This window comes from Phlebotomus papatasi, chromosome 3 (genome assembly GCF_024763615.1).
Source record: "Phlebotomus papatasi isolate M1 chromosome 3, Ppap_2.1, whole genome shotgun sequence".
Taxonomy (NCBI): Eukaryota; Metazoa; Arthropoda; class Insecta; order Diptera; family Psychodidae; genus Phlebotomus; species Phlebotomus papatasi.
This window is the reverse complement of record NC_077224.1, coordinates 56,184,613-56,206,596: the sequence shown is the minus strand read 5'-3', so window position 1 is coordinate 56,206,596 and position 21,984 is coordinate 56,184,613. Positions and strand designations below refer to the sequence as shown.

The window sequence follows — 21,984 nt, the reverse complement described above, 5'->3', positions numbered from 1 at the left end:
ACAAAAATAAAAACAATTTTCAATTTCAATCTTTTATTGATTTTTTGTATTTTTCGTCACTCAATTCTCATATGTCTTGAGTAATATTTGAAGCATTTATTATCACCTAAGAATTATGTTTTTAATTTACAAGCAAGTTTTAACAACAAGATTGGATGAATTTTATAAAAATATTGGCTTTTTATTGGGCAAATTTGCACCTCAATAATCATTACTAACGCGTGAAATATCTTATTAACAAGCAAATAGTCCAAGAAAATAATTATTATATATCGTCTCCGTGGGGACGTATAAATCTAAAAAAGAATGTTATCACATTTTCAATTGTGTGTCCAAAAATAAAAGTCAAGAAGGGAAGAATGAAGGAGAAAATTGTGTAGCAATTGCTGTTCAACAAGTAGCCTAATTAAGAATTATCATTGTATTACAGTATTATCTATCAATTGTTTTTTTTTTAAAGAAAAGGAAAAAGAAGAACTTATTGACGTTAAAATTGCGTTTAAAATGTCGCAAGAGAGAGTGAATAAAGGTGAGTTATCAACTAATGAACTTCCTATATATAGAGAATCTTCTCTTTATAAGCACATGGTGCGTAAATCAATTTTTTTTCGTATAATGTAGCACTTAATATATACACGAGAAAAAAATGAAACTTATTTAATTTTAAATGACCCACACCTTTTTTTGCTGCACTTCTCACACACGTGAGCTTGTTTGTCTCGAAAAGTGGGAGTTTATGTGAAAAACAAATAAGTGTCAGCAAGGTGTGGTTCCTCTTAATGTTTTGTTGTCTTCACCACAAGGACACACTTCCTTCTGCAGTGTGGTCAGAAAGATCAGCAATTTGCAAACTTATCACCAGTATTTAGATGTCAATGTCAAATTGCTGTTCCTCATGATGGCGAGTAGCCTGGTCGTTGGATGCTCGCCGGGGTTGATTAGCTGGTGCCTTCCATCCGTTATTTTTCTGGGCAGGAGAGCCTCGCATGAGAGCTGGTGGGAGGTTTTTCGGTGGGGTACGACTCAGTGGTGAGTTCTTGAGGTTCATAAGGAACGCTCTGTCGTAGATAATGCGAGTGCCTGCAATAGAAGAACAAAATGAGTGAATACAACAATGTATCTTAGTTAAAAGAACAAATTTATTTGGTTTCTTTTAAATTGTTTAATTGTCAGCATAAATTTATTTTGATAAATAGGGGAATGTAGGCAGAGTTCGCACAGAGTGCACCTTCAAACGATGTGAATTTTCTCTTCGTTTGCAAAGAGCTGACTTACCATTTCTCATCTCGTCTCATAAGCTTAATAATTGTCTATCTTATGGCTAAGAAATGACGAAATAACTCTTTGTAAACAAAGACAAAATTTGCATTGTTTGAAGGTTCACTCTGTGCGAACCATTCCAACATTCTCCTATAATTAAAGGGGCAAAAGAGCGTCGAGCAATTTTGCAAGTGCTCGGGCCAACATCCAAAACCTTGAAAAGCAATTTCTTCATGTCTTATTTTCACGAGTTTTTTCACTTAGCGGAAAAAATAGTAGGGGGAAGTGGGGCAGCTTTGAAATTGGGATTTTTCTCCTATATTTAAGTGGCACTAAGCCATATCAAAATGTAATTTAGCTTCTCAATCTGTTTGTGCAGCTAAATTATATCACAATAGGCCTCAATTTTATTTAAAAATAGGTGAAAAATCCCAATTTCAAAGGTACCCCACTTTCAAAGGTGCCCCACTTCCCCCTAAACAAGAACTTAAGGTTCGATAGAAATGGAAAAAAGCTTATTCTTTTCAGAATTAAATTTTCTTCTATTTGAACATAAATGGTGTAAAAAAACAGAATATTTATTCTACGGAGAATGTGTAAGTCAAAATATTGCATTTTTTGCAAATGGCTGAAAGAGTTCCAATTTCCCTATTTTTCTCCGATTTTCTTTCTTAAACTTTGAAAAAAATACGCTCATGGAAATTGAAATTGTTTTTAGTTTATTTTTTCTACACAAAAATAACGAGCTACAAAATTACTAAATTACAAGTTTCTTGTCAATAAGGGTTCGTTGTGATAGGGTGCTTCAACAAATTGATTATGTGTTGTTATTTTGTAGTATTATTTGTCGAAAACGTTAATATTTAGCAAAAATTTCATGAACAAAAATTTTCCTTCTCCTCAAAAAAAAAAAAAAAAAAAAAATTGTAAAAAACAGTAAATTTTTTACTTCCTAATTTAGGCTCCCCCTTAAGTCGAACCTAAGATCTTTTATAAATATAAACCGTCTTTTGAAAATACTAATTATATTATACTAAAAGCCTGGATAGTATTTCCATAAAAATTTATATGTTAATTTATTTAATCTTTTACTGACGAACGAAAGAAATAATAAATTTTATTCAAAATTTAGAATAAAATTGTTGATTCCTGTAATTTTAAATTTAAAGAATATATTAACAAAGCGAGATTCTAGATTTTTTCGTTATATACCAATTTATTACGGTTTACCAGAAAGTGCTGCTCTGATTTTATGAAATTTTAGGAAACTTTAACAAGTTTTTCAGTATATGAAGAACATAAAAAAAGTAAATAAAAATAATTATTTTCTTATAATGTAATGAAAACGCTGTTTAACGGCTATTGAATACAAACGGACATTATAATCTATATTTTAATTATTTATATTATTCTAAGTCGTCTTAGGGGAATGTAGTCATGGTTCGCACACAGTGACGAGGTCGGATTTCATCTCGGACCGCAAAAGCTGAGTGTAAAGAATTTCAACTAAAAATATCGATACTTATACGATGCATTACCGATGAAGATCGATGCAGAAGGGTTCGGAATTTCAATACCTTTCCAAAAACTCCAAATTCAATCAAATCGTTTAAAAATAGTCCTTCAAAGTGATTGAACTTTCACCTTAAATAATTCAAAATGGCGATTTATCCGGTCATAAGTATGTATAGACGAAATCTTCGCCTAGGTTACCTCTAAAACATATCCGAAAATACAAGAAATTGATAGAGCCGTTTTCGAAATAAGGGCAGAATCACATTGTCAATAAAATGCTCGCCGTAGCCTCATCGTATTTCGTTAATTTACACATTTTCATTGCAATTCTTACGCAAATTTTCCATTACCATATTACCTTATATCATACTCGATGGTACTAGGTGAAAATAATATAAGAAAATTGAAGAAATAAAACGCAAATTCGACAAACGGTGAGCATAAAAAAAAACTGTAAGAGAAATTAATCATACAGTTTTTTTTGCTCACCGTTTATCGCATTTTCGTTTTATTTCTTCAATTTTCTTATATTATTTTCACCTAGTGCAACCGAATATGAGATAAGATAATACGGTAATGGAAAATTTGCGTATGAATTGCAATGAAAATGCATAAATTAAGGAAATACGGTGAGCATTTTACTGTCAATGTGATTCTACCCTAAATTAAAAAAAAAAAAACATGGCTATGGAGAGGTTGAGGGGAAAAATACAAAAAAACATCTGGATAACGATTTTTTATTGGGATCATCGAAGCCCGGAGTTTTATATCTTTTACCGTTTAAGCTCCAAGATGGTGACAAGTTGGAAAGACACGGGTTATATACCCATGTATCACAAGGCTTACTAAGTGACATGAAAACCTTATATGGACGTCGTCACTACTTATCTACTGACCTGTTGAAGTCTGACTAGGAGAATTTAAGTAACTAATACGTCAGGTCACGATATTTATTGTTACTACCTAAAATTTACTTCATTACGACGTGATGAAAATAGGCAAATTACATGTGGTAATCAAGAGGTCATAAATACGTAAATGAATGACCTACGCAATTTTGTGATTGAATATATTACTTAAGCATGACATAATTTTGACGTCGTTATTAGCACCGCTCATTCCAATTTTCAATCGTGATTCTGGAAAATTATGTGAAAGTGTTCCAAATTTAAGTATATAGAGAAAGTTTGTGGCAATAAGCGAACTCTTTGCACGAACTTTTCCTATGTACTGTATTGTTTAATGAATTTTCCTAGTATATTAGCGTGGTAACAAGTGTAGTCGAAATTACGTAATAATCAGGTAGTGCTATCTTTCAGTATTTACCTTAGTATTACCTAATCTCTACCTAAATATGACGTAATTTCCACGTCGTTATTACCAACGCTCATTGCATTTTTCAATCATGATTCTGGAAAATTATGTGAAATTGTGCCAAATTTAAGTATACAGAGAAAGTTTTTAGCAATAAGCAAATAATCTAACTGGATTTTTCTCCGAAATTTTCCACAATTTTTCCTACTTTTAAAAATAATGGAAAAATCATTACGTAAGCCCGTGGTCTCAGTTACCAAATCTCGACGTCGGTATTTTTGACAGCTCAAGAGACTACAAAATGTGACAGCCTTCAAATTGGGAACCCATCAACAAAATCGTCAGCATTCATAACCTCAAAAGTGCGACTAGTCGTGTTATCCGGGAGTGGAACTCGAAATCACGAGCCGGCCGTACAAATATGCCGAGCTACTACACAAATGTTGCAAGATAAGTAGGAGTCGATGGAATTTGAGGAGACGATGGAGGTAGTAGAGAAGGTGGAAATCAATGAGAGGTTCGCGATCCCTCTGCAGCAGAAATGTTCAGATAATGTGTTTTTTGAAAAATAAAGACATTTGTTTATCACAGATTTTTATTCTAGGCTTGCAAAGGAACTCCATTTTGCAATAAATAATAGCCACACCGCTGAGGATTCCTCCGTAGCAGCAACTATAAAATTTGGGACCTCCAGAAAGTGTCTAATGAAAACTCTAAAATCACAATGAGACGAAGAAAGCTGAGGATATCAAACGTCGGCAGACTTTGTAAACGTTCAAGTTTGAGAAGAAAAATGTGACAAATCAAAAAAGGCTATTGTAAGGAAAGTCAATAAAATTTTTTAACCATTTTAAATTGAACTTATGGTTTTGAAAGAGCAGGGAATAGAAGCGACGAAAAAATTGAGGAGAACGATGAATTAAAGAAGTTGTCCCAAAAATATTTTATAAGCTTCGAAAAACGGGTTATGGCTGTGTCTAGCAAGAAGCAAAACTTTTGTATAAAATAGAGTTCATTCTTTCGTCAGTTAAATCAGCATTTGTCGTAACTTCCTTTTGACAACTTTCCAGGAGACGAAATTTTCAGTTCAGAATTATTTTTCTTAAAATTGAGCCCCGAATGCGATATTTTTGAGTCAAAATAATAATAGTGGCACTAATAAACTGTTAGTTAACTCGAGAAAATCTTTATAAAATGATTTAAAAGCTGAGATATTGGGATATATGTTCAATGAAACACAATAAGATTTTGTCGTAACTTCCATCGTTTATAAAGCCGTAACTTCCAATGTATGGAGATCTGGGAAGTTACGACAATTTTCAAAAATGCATTATATCAAATTCAATGACTCTAGTGATAATAAGCACCATTATTTGACTAAATTAATCAATTAAACTCTTATCCGTGTCCCTAAAAGCTTTAATTTAATAAATTTTATTGAATAAATTTTGCGCGCCGTGTCGCTTTTTTTGTTTTGAATTAATGACAGATGGGCAGGGATTTTTTCTTACTTTTTTCTCGTAAATATTGAATTAAAATTAGTTAATGTTGCATTATTCTCACTGTCTTTGAATATTTGGAAGACTTTGTGAACGCTTTAATGAGAAATTTTACATTTTTGCTGCAAATTACAAGCCACGCAAACGAGCAAAAGAAGTTACGGCAAATGCTGATTAGAGAAAATTTTGTATGAAAATTTGTCGTAACTTGCCCAGAAATGGAAGTTACGACAAATTCTGATAAATTTTTATTAATTAAGGGCACTTACGATAATTTTTGTTTAAAATAATTTTTATTGGGCTTATAAAAGTTTCTTTTTCTCAAATGCGATTAATAAACAAAATTACGCCGATTCTAAATATGTATATATCCCGAAATCGCAAATAGGAAGTTACGATAAATGCTGATTTAACTGACGCTTTGTATCTGTACAATCGGGAGACAAATTAATTATAAAAACCCATATGGAATGACGTGATGGAGTTTTTAAATTTTCTCGATGATTAACAGCTGTCATTTAGATTTTGGAGAACCAGATACTGGCTATACATATGATCCCTAACTAACTACACAGAAGTAAATGATTTTTTTAAATTTAAAATATTGAAATAAAATGTAAGATACTCCGAATATCTCCAATGGCGATTATACAGGTGACCCTCAAACCGTTTTTTAATTCTTTCTCCTAGAGCAAAATACGTCTGTGTTTATAACTAAATGGTACAACACACGCATTAATTATTATTCACATGAATCTTGTACCTCAACTTAGTTACAAATTTAAAAATACTTTAATAATTTATTTATAGTATTAAAATATTGATTATTCCAAATATAAGAATATTTCGTGGCTTTCTATTAAATATAAATCCTTAATAATTTAATAAAAATAACAGAAATAAATTATTTTATTTGATGGAATTGTCGTACGACATTCGTAGGATTTGTCCGATTTCCTTTTTTTATAGGGTGTCCACCATTGACTTTACCACACAATTTTGCAAGTCAAAAATAATTTTTATATTTAGCAATAATTGCAAGGTTTTAACCATTATTTTTATGCTTACATGATATTAAAAGCATGTAAGATTTGTTTGGAGGCGTTTCAGAATTTTCCTAAAAAAATATTTTTTTTAATAGGCAAAATATGATAATTAAAACGATTTATTACAGAATGGGGTGTGACTATATGAATTTTCAATAAAAACTCTAACGGTAACCAGTCTCTGCATTTTCACTAACATATAAAGAATCTATGAAATTTTGCGATATTCTATTGGCATATTGGGACTTTGAAAACATTTTCTCCATATCTGAGGTAATTATTTGTAGCGCCACCACTTTGGGTACATCAGCGCCACACAGTATTATTATTCGAAATAAAAATTTTCCAATTTCCCCTCAGAAGAAGAGCCAACTTCACTTCATAACACGGGAAGGAGGTCAGATTCCAGGTCGGCATTACTTAATTACGACCACGGTTGTCATTACGTAATTACGTCGTCATTAAGTAATTACGAGGTGGAGGCGCTTGCACGTTTTTAGTAATCTGACCAGATTTTGACCAGTATCTGACTAGGTCAACAATTAATGCCGACCACATTATTAAGTCATGCTGACCTGTTTTGGTTACATGGGTAATAACTCTCTCTATGAGTTTGAGTAGTAGAATAAGAGTTCTGTTGATTCTGTGGAATTCTTTTGATAGAATTTAGGTAAAACTTTGATATATTTAATAAAAAATATCTAGTTTTTATTATTACTTATTGTAATTTTACGAGAAACATTAACGGTAGTGGGGATCTCAGTGGTGCAATTGGCAAGACCGTTAGTTTTGGGCCGACTCTCACTCGACTCTCACAGTTGTGAGTTCGAGTCCCGCCCGGTGCAATAGAACTGAATATTCAGAAAAATACATTTTCAGATGAAATAAAACGTAATAAGAATGCACTGCCTCTGCCCAATAACTCCGGGAGCATGGAAGAAGCATCTACACTGCAGGGAAGGCGATCCTGGGCGGTCTACAAACGGACTTAGCGGATTCTTTCAACACAAGATCAACAACAATATAACATGATTACATTGTAACTATAACAATATGTGATTTGATGCTTCATCGTAGAAATGGGACCCAGAAGGCCCATAAACACTTCTGGACACACTGAGAGAAATCCGAAAAAGTTAAAATAACATTCCGGAAATGTTAATTTTACCCTGCAGTATTGATCCAAAATCGGTGTAAATATTACCTTTTTTTAGGTGTATTGGGGGTTAGAGTTACCCTTTTTCATGTTAATTTTACCCTTAAAAAGGTGTAAAATTAACATTAAAAAATGTTGATATATTTTTACACCTAAAAAGTGTTAAAGTTATGAGGAAAAAAGTTAATCGCACCCTCTTTTTTTTCTCAGTGAATGAATAAACTCGTGAAAAAAGATGGTAGTCTTTTTGGCACCAAAAAGATTCTTCATGCTGTCGTATCTTTGATCCGATACCTTGTCGTATTGCTAATGCAAAGCAAAGAAAATATTCCGATACGATTAATAATAAATTAATGATAGTTTAATATTTTACTGTCTTAAATCAGTTTCCCAATTTTTCTCTTCAATTAAATTATATTTCCATTTAAAGGTGTATAATTCCCTTAAGATTTTATGCACTGAGAGAAATCCGAAAAAGTCATAATAACATTCCGGAAATGTTAATTTTACCCTGCAATATTGATCCGAAATCGGTGTAAGTATTACATGTTTAGGTGTATTAGAGGTTAAAGTTACCCTTTTTCATGTTAATTTTACTCTTAAAAAGATGTAAAATTAACATTAAAAAATGTTGATATATTTTTACAACTTAAAATTGTTAAAGTTCTAAGGAAAAAAGTTAATCGCACCCTCTTTTTTTCTCAGCGTGAAATAAATTTAACGTTTCATCCCTTGATGTTATCAATGAAAATTTCTATTTGTTTTATTCACAAAAATTTCAATAAGCAACAATTAATGTTTAATTGACCTAAAATAATTTTGCTCCCAATTGAGCTCAATCAAATAATATTTTATTTGATTTAAACAATGTATTATATTTGTGATTACGTTCTCAGAGTCCACCAGTCTATTAATAAGTACGTGAGTGTGGATTGAAAATTAGGAAATGTGTGTGGTGTTCTATTTATTTATCCTATCGTACTGTCTCGCTTACTTTCACTCAATGTGATTGCAATGTGAGTGAGGAAGAATGAGGAAAAGTCGTGGGAATGGGAACGATCGAGGGGTCAATATTGCAAATTTTGCGAATATTTTCCAAGAGGATTTCATGAAATTTGCGATTTTGCTATCTCGTCAATTAACAAACTATGTAATTTAGTAAGAGTATAAATTCCCAAATTATATCATTTTAGCGTCAATCTCCTACGAAAGAATATAACGTAAACAGCTATTTGTTTTTCTTTGGATATTTATAACAAAGCATTTATTATGTCGCACTAATAAAGTGATTTTATTTATAGCTGTAGAATATCATGAGTATCATACAAATTGTTTTATTATCTCTTTCTGCATATTTTCTGCGGGATTGGCAATGTTGTTATTTACTCTGCTTTTTTTTCTTTTAGCAAAAACATCGAATGATTTTCAATTAAGTGTCGTGGACAATAACATTTAACTTTATTGATTCACAAAGTTTGTAGTTTGTAGTAAAGAGATTTTTGTGATAATCTCTGGAAAACATGTTTTGCCCCCTTTTGACTCATTTGTCGGTCAAGAAGGCCACTTGAACTTCTCAACCATGAACTAGAGAGAGAATATTATATTTTCCAGATATCATATCGTATAGTATAGCCAAAGAAGGTGTGATCGCAGAGATTTTGCAGGTTGAACTTGAGGGATTTCCTATGTTGAAAACCAGATTGAGATGCATCAGAATTGATCTTCATGAGTGTCAAACCGAGGTCTTAAGTTCAGTGGACTCCTCATTCACCCAATGACCTTCTATTTTTCGACGCAATTGAGCAATATGCTCGCGAGTTGGAGATTTTTTTCCTCGCCTTGGCAGCGAAAAAATGGGCGCGTGAAGCCAGACTTCACATAAATATTAATACCTCCTCTTGGCCTGAGATCTCCTCTCCAATTTCTGTGGCTGGTGTCTGGCTGTATGTGTCGAATTCCGTATGATTAGATAGTGAATTTGTGGAGTATGAGACTTGCCGGCACAAATTTTCGACGTGTAGAATATTTAAAAATCGCTTAAAGAAGAAGAACGAGGAAAGAGGGTCAAGTGGAGGCGCCTGGTGCGAACCAGGCGTCTCCACTTGGATCATTTCTTTTCTCAAATTCTGCCAATTTTCCACACTTTTCCTCAAGTCTGCACAATTTTTTTGTTTATAGGAGATTAATTTATCTTCTTAATGTTGATTTGATTGGAAATCTCTACAAAATTCTTTGCTAAAGAGAAAAAAAAACTCTTCAGCATCGAACGATGAACTCATGTCTAATAAACAAATTCCTGTGGCCAGAGAGATTGTCTCTATTTTCTAGCTCATTTGAATAATTGATTGTTGTCGACAGCCGCGTGGGGTGATGTTGGAGCCAAATAGGCCCCATGAGGAAGTTCACTAGAGAGAAATTCTACGCGTAACTTAGCGAAACAATTTTCTTCCAAAGGCTAAAATATCACGTTGGTAAATTTTACGACAGAAATTATGAGTGTTTTTTTTCCAACGGAATGGATAACACGCGTTCATCTAAGTCATTCATGGTTTAATACTGTGTCGTACGATTCCCCGGCAAATTGCCGAAGGGGAAGGCTTATCGTACACCCGGTGGCACAAAATACGGCGCAATAGATATTTTTCTCCCCTATTTTCTTATACCTCAAAACAAGATTTCTGCCACATTCGTATTTTGAGCAGATATTGTGTATAAATTGTTCAGTTTTTCAAGTACAGCAAGTAAATACGCATTTCCTGGATTTTCTTTTATAAACTGACATTTTTTTTCTGCAAAACTACCAGATGATAGGGTATTTTGTCTTACCTCCTGGAGTGGTTGAGAACAGAGTTCCACCGGGAGTGGATGAGTAAACTTCCGGCAACTGCGAGGCATCCGTGACGAGGACACGTTTAGATGGGATTGCTTGAGCATGGGAACAAGCCTGACGAGCCACTGGTGATGCTGACATTTTTTTCCTTCTTTCTCAAATCTTAATTTTTCCGGCAAATTCGATGTGCACTGTCTTGTCTTTTCTCAATTTTTTTTTGGCAGTGGAAGCTTTTCACTTTTTTCTTCGATCTGGATTCAATGGTGTTGTTTTTTTGTACTTTTTGGGAGTGCGACACTCAAAGGATGAGAGATATTGCAGATGCTGGAGGAACGATATGTTGACACTTTTGAGAGGTTCAACAGAGAAACACGCACTAAAATTTTGTGTGGCTCGTGGGAGACTTTTAAAGCTCCACCATGAGAAATTTGGAGGGGGATCTGGTGGATTTGTGTGTGTGACCGTGAGTATTCCCTCCTATTCACTCATTCTCTCGCCATCGGCATTAATACAGTGCTTAGGCCAAGAATATAAACACTCTATTCATCTATCTGCAAGTTAATGAAAATAACTAAAAATTTGGCTTATTCAGCGTTTATGTAAGACGAATCGGTATCGAGCCTAAAGTCCCTGCTGTTATTATGAATTTCCAGAGACTGATTGGGTATACAAAGTGCCTTGTCCCTACACTGAGAGAAATCTGAAAAAGTTAGAACATTCCGGAAATGTTAATTTTACCATGCAGTATTGATCCGAAAACGGTGTAAATATTACCCTTTTTAGGTGTATTATGGGTTAAATTTACCCTTCCTTCATGTTAATTTTACCTTTAAAAGGTGTAAAATTAACATTAAAAAATGTTGATATAATTTTACATCCAAAAAGTGTTAAAGTTATGACGAAAAATAGGTGTGATTAGAAGGAATCACACCTAAAAGTTAATCGCAGCCTCTTTTTTTTCTCAGTGTAGGGTTATTCCTCTGAGTGGGAGGTGAAGGGTGGGGATCTTTAACCCTTTAACGACGAGACACTTTTTATGGACTCAAAATCAACAATAAAAGATAAACTGAGTGACATAATCAATGATTAGTCTTATATCTAACCTTGGAAAGTCCAACAGAGTCTGATTCGGTGTATTTTGTGCTTTTATGAACGATAGAGACAAAAATAGCCTAAAAAATTTAAGTAATTTTTCTCACAATACCATTGAATAATATTTTTCGCTTTAATGAAAAATATTACGTATGAGTATTGTAGTTTTTATTGCCAAAAGGATTTTGCTTAAAAAAAATGGAAGTAGAAAAAATAAATAAAATAAATTATGAATTTGAGAATTTAAAAATTCACCATCTAGCAAATAGCTAGAGACTTGCAAAAAATATTTTGGATTCTTACAACCTTCTACTTTACAATTATATAGGGTAAAAGCTCATAATTTTGACCAATCTGCTTATAAGCATCGATGTTCCAAGTTTGAATGCAATATTTTCAATACTAATTGATTTTTTTTGTTACTCTCTTTTCAGAAGGTTTGTTTAGAAACTTGGCAAGCAATTTATCGTCTTATTTTTACTAAAATTAGTTTTAATACGTTTAAAAATGAATTGATATGTAGAGGTGAATTTGACTCTTATTTTGGACAACTTGGTTATTAATTTGGACAACTTGGCTGTAAATATGGACAGCTAATCCGCCTTAACAGGATGCCCATTGTTCTTCATTTCATGAACTAATCTTACCAAGTCATCTTCCTGTTCATGTAAGGGAAACGTAGAATGTTACAAGAAGCCCGGAAACTTTCTATATCATTCATTAAAGTGAGTTGACTTCGGTACCCCTGGTACGTGCGGTTTCGCTCATTCCCTGGCCTTTCCGGCGGTCTTTCAAGGCATTTCTCGCTACATCTTTTTCGTAGAGATGATGCTCCTTTGTTTCTCCAGGCATTTGTCCAACCAAGTCATCACAAAAGCTAAAACTTTACGAAATTTCGTGAGAAAAACACCTGTCCAAAATAAGGAGTATCACCTCACTGGTATGTCTTAAAAAATTTCCCATTTTTCACACGAAAAATCTAATTCACAAGGCAAATCTCAATTCAGGTCAAATGTACAAATCACTACTAACGTGAATCAACACAATATTCAATGAATATTCAATAATATCACTCAAAAAAAAGCGAAGAAACATTGTTAGTACTTCACCACAGCTTAATAAGACTGAAGTAAACACGAAGTTCTGTTATGTTTCTCGTAAGCAATTGCTCACACTGTATTTTAACAAAGCAATTTAACTCAAATCATATTTAAAATTTAACGTATTTAGTATTAAAATCTTCCAAAAAGAACAAATATTTAGATAGAATTCATTATTCATCAAATATTGGAATAAAAATCTATCATCTTAATCAATTTATTTTTAGTGTCCAATTTTATCTTCAAAGTGTCCAAAATAAGGAACTGGACAATATTATGAGCATTTCCCCAATAGGTTTTTCTAAGAAGCTTATTTTTTCGAAGTCTTGAATCTATCATACACTGCCATACAATTCTCTAATACGAAATTTATTAAATTCTGCAAAAAGTAAGGAAAATTACATCAGAATCTAACAGATAAGAAATTGTTCAAATATTTCTGTTGATTACTGTATATCGGCTGAATGAGTGAGATAGTGAGAATACAACACACCACGAATATTTATGATTCTCTCCCACCAGGATTGGAATTCACTTTTATTTCTAAATCTTTTAAAATTTCCCCTCAAGGCCTTCAATGTCCTGAAAAGCTTATACTCTGAATGCCAGAGAATCCTCTGCAGGATTTTGGTGGGAATTTTCAGGGAAAGAGTTAAGCTTTGGAGACAGATTTACCACCAAAGTTCGTGCCTGTCTTTTCAACTACGACGTATTTTTGTTCTTCTCAGTGCGCAGCTTCTTATCATATATGCGGTTGAGGAATGAAAACGGCTGGCGCAAAAAAAATCCTCAAAACAACTTCAACATATACAAGTTCATGGGCTTCGGCTGTTATGATGGGTAGACAACATGCTACAGGAGGCACACAATCTACATAATCAGCATAGGCACACCATAACTTTTTATAATCTTGCTAGTTTGTTGACTATTTTGTAATATCTGTCTCTTACTTGTATGCGAGATTCTACGTCGGAAAATTGTTGAAGAGATTTTGTGAGACATTCTTAAGAGCACATTTTTCCATTGAGAAGACCAAAAATGAAGGGGTGAGGGAATAATATTGATAAGGTAGCATTATAAATACTGCTTCAATCCGGAAGGGCAGCCCTTATCAGTCCTAGACTTGATGGGCATTTTCCACGTCCCTCTGCCGTATTTGTCTGGGGATACAATGATTGAGTGATGGGATGAGGAAAATAATCTAAGGAGGAACGACAATAAAATTCTCAATAATTACTCAACACCTCTTAGTCATCAATAGGTAAAGAAAAACAACAATGAAAAAGTGAACAAAACAGTATTTGTTTTTCACTGTTTGTACACCAAATAGTACTATATAATACCTATATAGTATATGAAATAATATCTACACAAAATAGACTTATTGGGTAAGAGAAGATGTGAATATTCAAGCCTCATGTTTATCTCGAAAATTTATCCTAAATTCTCAAATGTCTGAGAAAAGTGAATTTTTTTTGCAGATCTTTTTTTTGCACATAAGGGTATGATCTCCGGATGGGGCCAGAGAACTGGAAATTGAGTCAATGTTTGGTGTCCCGGCAAATATTTACAATTTGAAAAGTCTGGCTGTTTTAATTTCGCATCTCTGAGCGGATTCTCTTTCCTTCGCGGCAATCGCGCCACGAAGACAAGAAATTTGCCAGCAAACGTTGGATGTATTGGGGAACAGCAAGAAAAAAAAGGGGGCACAGTGGTAAAACACTGATAAAATGATTCAAAAAGCCGCTGATAACACGTGCTCTGTGCTGTGTACGGGATTGGGAGAAAGAGGAGTGAGTGTTGGGCAAAAATTGGGGTCACAGCCTAAAGAGACTCGAAATTTGAGAGGATTTTAAAGCCATCAACTACAACACAATAATTTATCTCACATCGCGCACTCTTGCCGGTCTTATTGGCCCCGCTGGCCACTCTGAAAATTTCCACCGAGGGGCGAAAAACATCAACACCGACAAACCCGTCTCAGTTCCTCCAAATAAAAAGCCGTCCAGCAAAATTTCCATTGATTTTACATTAGATATTCTTGCATTGGGTTGCATATTACCTTACTGAGGCAAATCGAGAATGCTTTAAAAAGTGCAAAAGTCTTTTAAATTGAGTCGTTAGTCAGTGGAAGAAATATTTGGCACTGACATTACCATTCACGCAAATATTTTACACCAATTTTGCAAATTTGCATTTTGATCATTGTGGTATAATTTAATTTGTTATTTTCACCTAATCCAAAACAAGTTTATGGCTTTTCATTAATTTTAATTAAATGGGAAAACGTGCTATTTATTTTTTTTTCAAATGTTACACGATGGACTACATTCTTAGAAGATTTTCATAATAATAATTTCCTATGATTGGGGTTAAATTTATATAACTCAACAAATAAACGATTTTGACCGATTATCGAAAGGTAAATTAGGGTATAATGGGGTAATTTTGAACAGATTCTAAATGTTAACTTTTTTAAATGGGAAATAACATAGAAAGGCCGTAAAGTAGTATTCTTGACTCAAGGGTTTGTAGGGGGAAGTGGGGCACTTTTGATTTAGGTCACTTTTAGAATAGATCTTTTTTCTCATATTGGGTGTGATTTTTAAATAGAACTTAGCCTTTTCAAAATTTAATTTAGCTTCACAATCAAGTTCACAATTGGTTTGTGGAACTAAATTATGTCATATCAGGGGCCCCTCGACCGTTAATTTTTCCATACGTTTTTGCATCGAGACACTGAAGAATATTGGCAAGTTTTTTCCTAAAGAGAATTGACTTATCAGTCTGATATATTTCGAAAGTGTGCATTAAAAGCTATCTAAAAACACATATTTCATTATGTTCGCCAAAATTATATAAGAACTACGATCAAATTCGTTTAAGTCGCGGTGCAATGGCTGCAAAATTTGTACAAGGAAAAGTTAAAAATAGCTTCACTTTTTATTAGGCTTGATGGGCTCCTGGTCATAGTAAGGTCCTCCAGTTCCATGAATAGGAAGAATCATTGCCAATCTTAAATAGTAAGGAAATTTAAATAAGATTTATTTTCTGTTCAAAATAACTCCATAATCGAATAATTCAATAATAGTTCGAATAATTCATTACTCCCCATAATTTTAAGTCATTAAATATCTTAATCGATCTTTAAGAACAGTCGAAAGAAATTTAATTAAATATCATTCCTTTGAAATAAAAAAATGCACAACTGAACATCGCGCCAGTTCATTTTTGACGAATAAAAATATCCTTTGAGACGCTTTACCGTGCTATAACACTAGGATTATTTTAATTTGTAAATTCGAATTAATTTTCATATGAATTGTTCCTATGCGTTATTGGGTATTAAAAGTCATTTGAATTGATAGATTTTTATTTATTTATTGATATAAACTTATACTTGCTTCACATAAGCACGTTTAAACATGGTAAAATAGCATAAATGTGGTTGCTCAAATTAATTTGAATTCAGCAAATTAAAATGTTAAAATTGCTCATTAAATTTAATTTTATTGCAGTTAAACAAGTAGTTTTTTGAAGAACATTGTTTTTATTAAATTTATTTACACGCATTTAATATTATTTGTGGCCAAAAAATAAGATAAGTACAGTGATTAATGATAAACATGTACGGGAAGTAATTTGCTAAGTTCCTCCAAAGCCATTCGAAGGAAATTGTTGTGCCCAGAAATCTGCAGTTTGTATGATATCATACAGATTTTCAACAAGACTGTATATGAGAGTCGCTTCGTAAACCCCTTTGCCTACAACTCTTTCTTCTGGCTTTTGGTATTCTTCTGTATAACAGATATGAGACATTTTAAGTATTATCACACATTTTCCGGAGTCATTCACAATCAAAACGCTCGCGGCACTATTTAAAATTGAGCTAATTTCTTGCAAAATGTTCAATTAAATTTCAATTTAAATTTTCATTTGACAGTAAGAGATAATTATAATCTAATTTCAGTTTGAAAGATTACGAGGTAAAATTTCAATCGATTTAATTTCACAGAATTGAAAATGTGTGCCAGTGTTAATGAGTTAAAAATCAACAAATTACGTAATAACTAAGATGAAAGAAAATACAAAAATTTAAAATTTCTAAATTTAAAATTTAAAAAAAAAAATTGAAAGTGAACTTTAAAAAAATTAAAGTACAGAAGTTTAGAAAATATGAAATTTTGGTAGCATGAATTATTGTATTAAATAAATATAATGTATAGTATATGTTCAAAAGTTGATGCCCCAGAAAAACTAGATGATTTCAGTTTGCTTGAAAATAAGTCTTAAAAATAAACTTGAGCTGCGCGAATCTGCCTCGCCTTTCCCTAACGGGTTTACAAGGTTAAAAGTGAATCTGTTCTGAGGAGGGTATTTTTCAGCCGTTTTGGGTAAATATAAGAACTCGCCTGAAATGTATTTCAATCAATGACACTGAGATACAGTCGTTACAGTCAAAGATAAACAGGATAAACAGGTAACGAGTTCTTTATGAACCGATTAATAATTTTGCTCAAAATTGAATTGTATTACTCCTGCGCTGAAATTCAATTTCAATTGGATTTGAACCGGTAAAGATAAAAATGACACAAACTATGAATTGAAGTAATGCTATTAAATTAGGGGAAAGTGCTCTCCCTTCGAACGTTCATGCTTCTTATAATGTGCATTATCTTTTATTTTTCCTAAGAGACTTAGGGTAAAATGGGGTAAATTGGAATCATTTACATTTGAAATTTTCTCACCGTTTTAGAAATTCAAAAGGAAGAAAAGCTGTTTCTGTTCTTCTAATCGCCTTTTTCTTCTATTTCGCGGCCTTTGTTTTGTCTTTGCTAATCTGAAACAATGAGAAAGTCTCAAATGTCCCAAATTATAAATGGTTCCAAATTACCTCATTGTACCCTACACGTAATTATCACGTAATTAACAATAATTATTGTATAAGTCTTCTAGGAAAAATTAAAGAAAATTCACATTATTCGAAAACATGAACGTTCGAAGGGAGAGTACTTTCCCCAATTGCAGTACGGTTCCACACCGAAATTGCACTTTTAGCTGAGGTTTTATACAATCTTTCTAGAAACAGTTTTAAAAGTTCTTATTTGTAACAATGGTGTGATCCAATTGCGTAAGATTTTTTTGAAGGAATTCCTAATATATAATTTCTCAAAACAAAAATATGCGAAAACTAGAACAACAAAATACTCGTAAATTCTTCTATTGATCATTTTACTATTTTATTGCGTGACTAACTTCCACTCGTAGAACTACCATCTCTTGTGATTCAGGAAAATAACAGTTTATTGATAAAATGTAAATTTTCTTCTGTGAACTCGAAGAAAAGTGTACAAACGTCCACAACTGATATGCGTAATTTATTGTTGTTGCGTATTAGTGATTATCTTTTAATTTTATTCTTTATTTCTCCCAAGTGCTTACAATTGATCATGAAATTTTTAAAGAGCTTTCAGAAAAATAAAGAAATAGAACATAAAATGAAAATTATAACGTAATTTTGTCAAAATAGTAGAAATAGTAATAAATAGTAAAAATAGTAGAATTTATGGAAAGAAATAACAACATTAAGTCAGTGAGATCTTTCTATCCATCTGACGGATAAAATAATACGTTTTTATAGGGTAAGGCTGTTTTAAATAGGCAGTGAAATATTAAATGAAAATTCTGAATTGTATTTTTTTCTTAAAATATGAATGTGAGTTTTCAGTGAAAGACTTCACCCATTTTTCAAAGCCTTATCTTGCAATGATTCCTTATCACTTTAGAGTTTTATTAGGTTTCTGCTTTTTTATGATTTTTGCTTACTTTAAAGAAAAAAAACACTAATATTTTTTTACGTATACATTTAATTAGCTTATAAGATATTTCCATTTTCGATTTTTTTTTAAATCAATGTAGGGGAAAGTGACCATGCTTGATACGATCCAAGCTTGATAATAACTATTTTTTTCCTAATCAATAGTTATGACTCACCGCAATATATTTCAATAGCTGGTGCTAAGCCTCACATTTCCTAAAAAATTAGGATCCTAGCTCTTTTTTCCTAGTTTTAGGAAGCAAAAATCAAAAATAGGCCCAAAACTGTAATTTCGATACATGATATTTCATAAGTATTTCTTAATTAGTGTCGCTGTTCACGAAAACTACTATCATAGGCACATAGAGAGCTCATCACTACTAATATTTATGTAAAAATATTTTTACTTGGTGGACACTGGTTTTGTGGGTGGTAACAAATTCATAAATTCTACTTGTGTCCATCCTATATTTTAAGAAGGGTCCATGAATGATAATTTTAATGTGGCAACTATATCATTAGATGTGATTATTTCATAATTACACATATTGCAATCCGCCAATTTTATCGACAATTGACATAATCTTCAACCCTGTTGTCTGAATTTTAAGGTTGCAGAATGACATTTTCATGGACTCAAAGTGAAAAAATGGTTTTCGCTAGCACCCTAATGTCATAAAAACATGGCTTAGAAAAATTACATAAAAGTGATTTTAAAACTAATAACCAGTCATATAAACGATTTAAGCAGATAGATTAGATTTCCGTCTAAATATTGATATGCAATTTTTTGTATCCGGTGAATTTTTTACAGTGAATATGGGCCTCCGAATTGTCGAATCAATTATTATACAGGAAGACCCCGGACCCAACTTGTATAAAAATCGCTACTGAATTTCCATTTTCTTCTTGAGGAAAATCTAAGGATTTCCAGGAACTATTTGAGGTTGGATTATGAACCTAATAAGTGAGACATTTTTTTGTCATAGTGCAAGAATCGCTTCGGTTTGTGTGTTAATCAGAAAAAAATCACAAACCTTGGACATCATTTTGCAGTATCAAGCATGGGCACTTTCCCCTATAGTTAATTAAGTCTTTCTACATTAATTTAAAGGAATAAAATATAATTACATCTTTTTGATGATTAAAAAAATATTTTTTGTTATAAGACTTCAGCAAAATATAGATTTTTTTTAGAGATAATCATAGAATTGAACACTAATCTTAAAACACTAACTGACTGGGACTTTAATAAGCATTTAAAACCAATATTCTTATTATAAGCCTTGTTATAAGATCGATGAAGGAGCAATAAAAAATAATAACTCACCTGCATTGAAATGAAATATTATATTCTTTTGTGGGAAATTGAGTACAAGAAGATTTGGGAAGTCCCTCACTTCTGTTGATGCCAAACAACTTTTTCCTCGCAGCTGGACAATGAAAATTGTTATAAAAAGAAACTATAAAATCACTGAACTTCCGCTCCCATTGATCGATTTTTAATGAGGTCCTCATATTTTTCATCCATTTGATCAGTAAATGTGCCCCAATAATTCCATCAGTCTGCCACAAGTGATCGTGTGAAATGCCAGGAAGACTATTTTCCTGGCTTATTTTCCTCGCAGGGCTTTTCTCTGTGAGGGCACAAGCTGGTGCCCCCTTAAGCCTCACTTCTCCTTCATTTGGACTTCCAAGTGCAGGTACATCTCCATCATTTGGTCTTCCAAGTGCTGGAACATCTCCGTCATTTGGTCTTCCAACTGCTGGAACATCTCCGTCATTTGGTCTTCCAAGTGCTGGAACATCTCCGTCATTTGGTCTTCCAAGTGCTGGAACATCTCCGTCTTTTGGGACAACAGGTGTAAGTGGAGGTATAGTAGATGTTCCATCAATTGGGAATACTGGGGCATCTGGATTAACATCTGTAGGAAGTGTTCCATCATTTGGAGGCTATGGATCCACGGGATCCGAGTTGGGAACTACAAAAGGAGGGAATTTAGGAGGGTCAACGGGTTTTGGTGGGGGTTTATCGTCGCCGTCGGTTGGATCTGCTCCGGCGTCTCTCCCGGGCTTTTCTTCTTCTAGTTTTCCTCCTGTAGGAGCAGCTCCAACCCCACCTCCAGGCTATATTCCTCCCGATTTTGGCAATGTAGGTTCACCCGGAGGAAGCTATGGGAGTTACGGAAGCTACGGCGGTACTTCACCAGGCAGCAGCTTCCCTGGAAGCGGATTTCCAGGAAGCAGCTCCCCAGGAAGCAGCTTCCCAGGCTCCAGCTATCCAGGAAGCAGCTCTCCAGGAAGCAGCTTTCCCGGAAGTGGTTACCCAGGGAGCAGCTCACCAAGCGGAAGCTATGGAAGTTATGGCGACTATGGTAGCTCGAGTCCAGGGGGAAATGATATCTACAGCGACTACGGAAGTTACTATGAATATGACTACCCAACATCGTAAGTAAATTGTTTTAAATTAATAATAATCCTATAACCCACTAAAAAGTTTGTAAATGTTTGTACTTTTTCACAAACATTCCAAGTTACATTTACAATATTTCTCTTTATTAAAAATAGTCATTAAAATGTGAATTAAATTATCGAGAATTTGAAAAAAAAAGAAAAAGCTTAATGATCAGAATGATCATTTGACGAGCATTTGCTCTTCCTTTACAAACATTTATTCGTAAATGTTCGTAAACACACAAGGAAATGTTCATAAAATGTTGTCATTTTTTTGTAAAGTTTTGTCATACAAACAAAAATTTACGAACAAATGTTTGTAAAAGAAAAAAAATTCTCGTCGGGGTATCATGTTATGAACAATTTTTGTGAAAAAAGTACAAATTTTTACGAACTTCTATTTTGTGGGTTATACGATTTACAAGCATTTCGTAAGACCCTAACAGAAATTCACAAACATTTACGAACAATTTTACGAAATATATTTTTTCCTGTATATTGTAGTAAATCTAAATTTCAGGAATTATTTAATAAAATAATAGAGTTATTATCAGCCTTTTCAGCAGTAAAATTTAAATTTGGTTAGCAAAATCCAAATTAGATCACTAGTCAGTAATAAATTTAGAACTTTAAAAGAAAAATTTTAAGATAGGGAGAAAATGAACCACCATTTTAGACTCACACTCCAGTAGGCATATCTTTTATATGAGGAAAATTTTATGAAATCAAAATTCACATCTCGTTCTTTCTTGAAGTTTTCAAACGTTGTGCATATGTCTATTTCCCTCTTTCAGATTCTTTTTCTTCTTCTCTTTTTGAACGTCATGACAAATTCAATTTAGTTCAATCCAATTTTAAGTGCGTAAGAATGGGATAGACTTATACAAAACGTTTGGGGAT

At 33.1% G+C, this 21,984-nt stretch overlaps 2 protein-coding genes across 2 annotated transcripts in view; one reads left to right on the top strand and one right to left on the bottom strand.

Moving 5' to 3' along the window:
• Window positions 1-16: 16 nt before the first annotated feature.
• Window positions 17-11,011, bottom strand: LOC129806891 (eukaryotic translation initiation factor 4E-binding protein). The gene is made up of 2 exons (XM_055855731.1): window positions 10,617-11,011; window positions 17-1,080 (listed from the first exon to the last, which is right to left on the bottom strand). The coding sequence occupies exons 1-2, from the start codon at window positions 10,759-10,761 to the stop codon at window positions 866-868; spliced, it is 360 nt and encodes a 119-aa protein (XP_055711706.1). The 5' UTR covers window positions 10,762-11,011; the 3' UTR covers window positions 17-865.
• Window positions 11,012-19,816: 8,805 nt separating this feature from the next.
• Window positions 19,817-21,984, top strand: part of LOC129806890 (keratin, type I cytoskeletal 9-like) — an 8,316-nt gene continuing 6,148 nt past the window's right edge. Inside the window, exon 1 of the mRNA XM_055855730.1 lies at window positions 19,817-21,078. Within this exon, the coding sequence (XP_055711705.1) occupies window positions 20,219-21,078 (860 nt within the window). The 5' untranslated portion in view covers window positions 19,817-20,218. The remainder of the gene's footprint in view (window positions 21,079-21,984) is intronic.

Bases quoted from the DNA above. Each gene is read 5' to 3' on its own strand.
- LOC129806891 (XM_055855731.1), bottom strand. From the start codon at position 10,761: ATGTCAGCATCACCAGTGGCTCGTCAGGCTTGTTCCCATGCTCAAGCA. The intron at 1,081-10,616 runs GTAAGACAAAAT...CTTCTATTGCAG, and splicing joins GTTCTCAACCACTCCAGGAG to GCACTCGCATTATCTACGAC.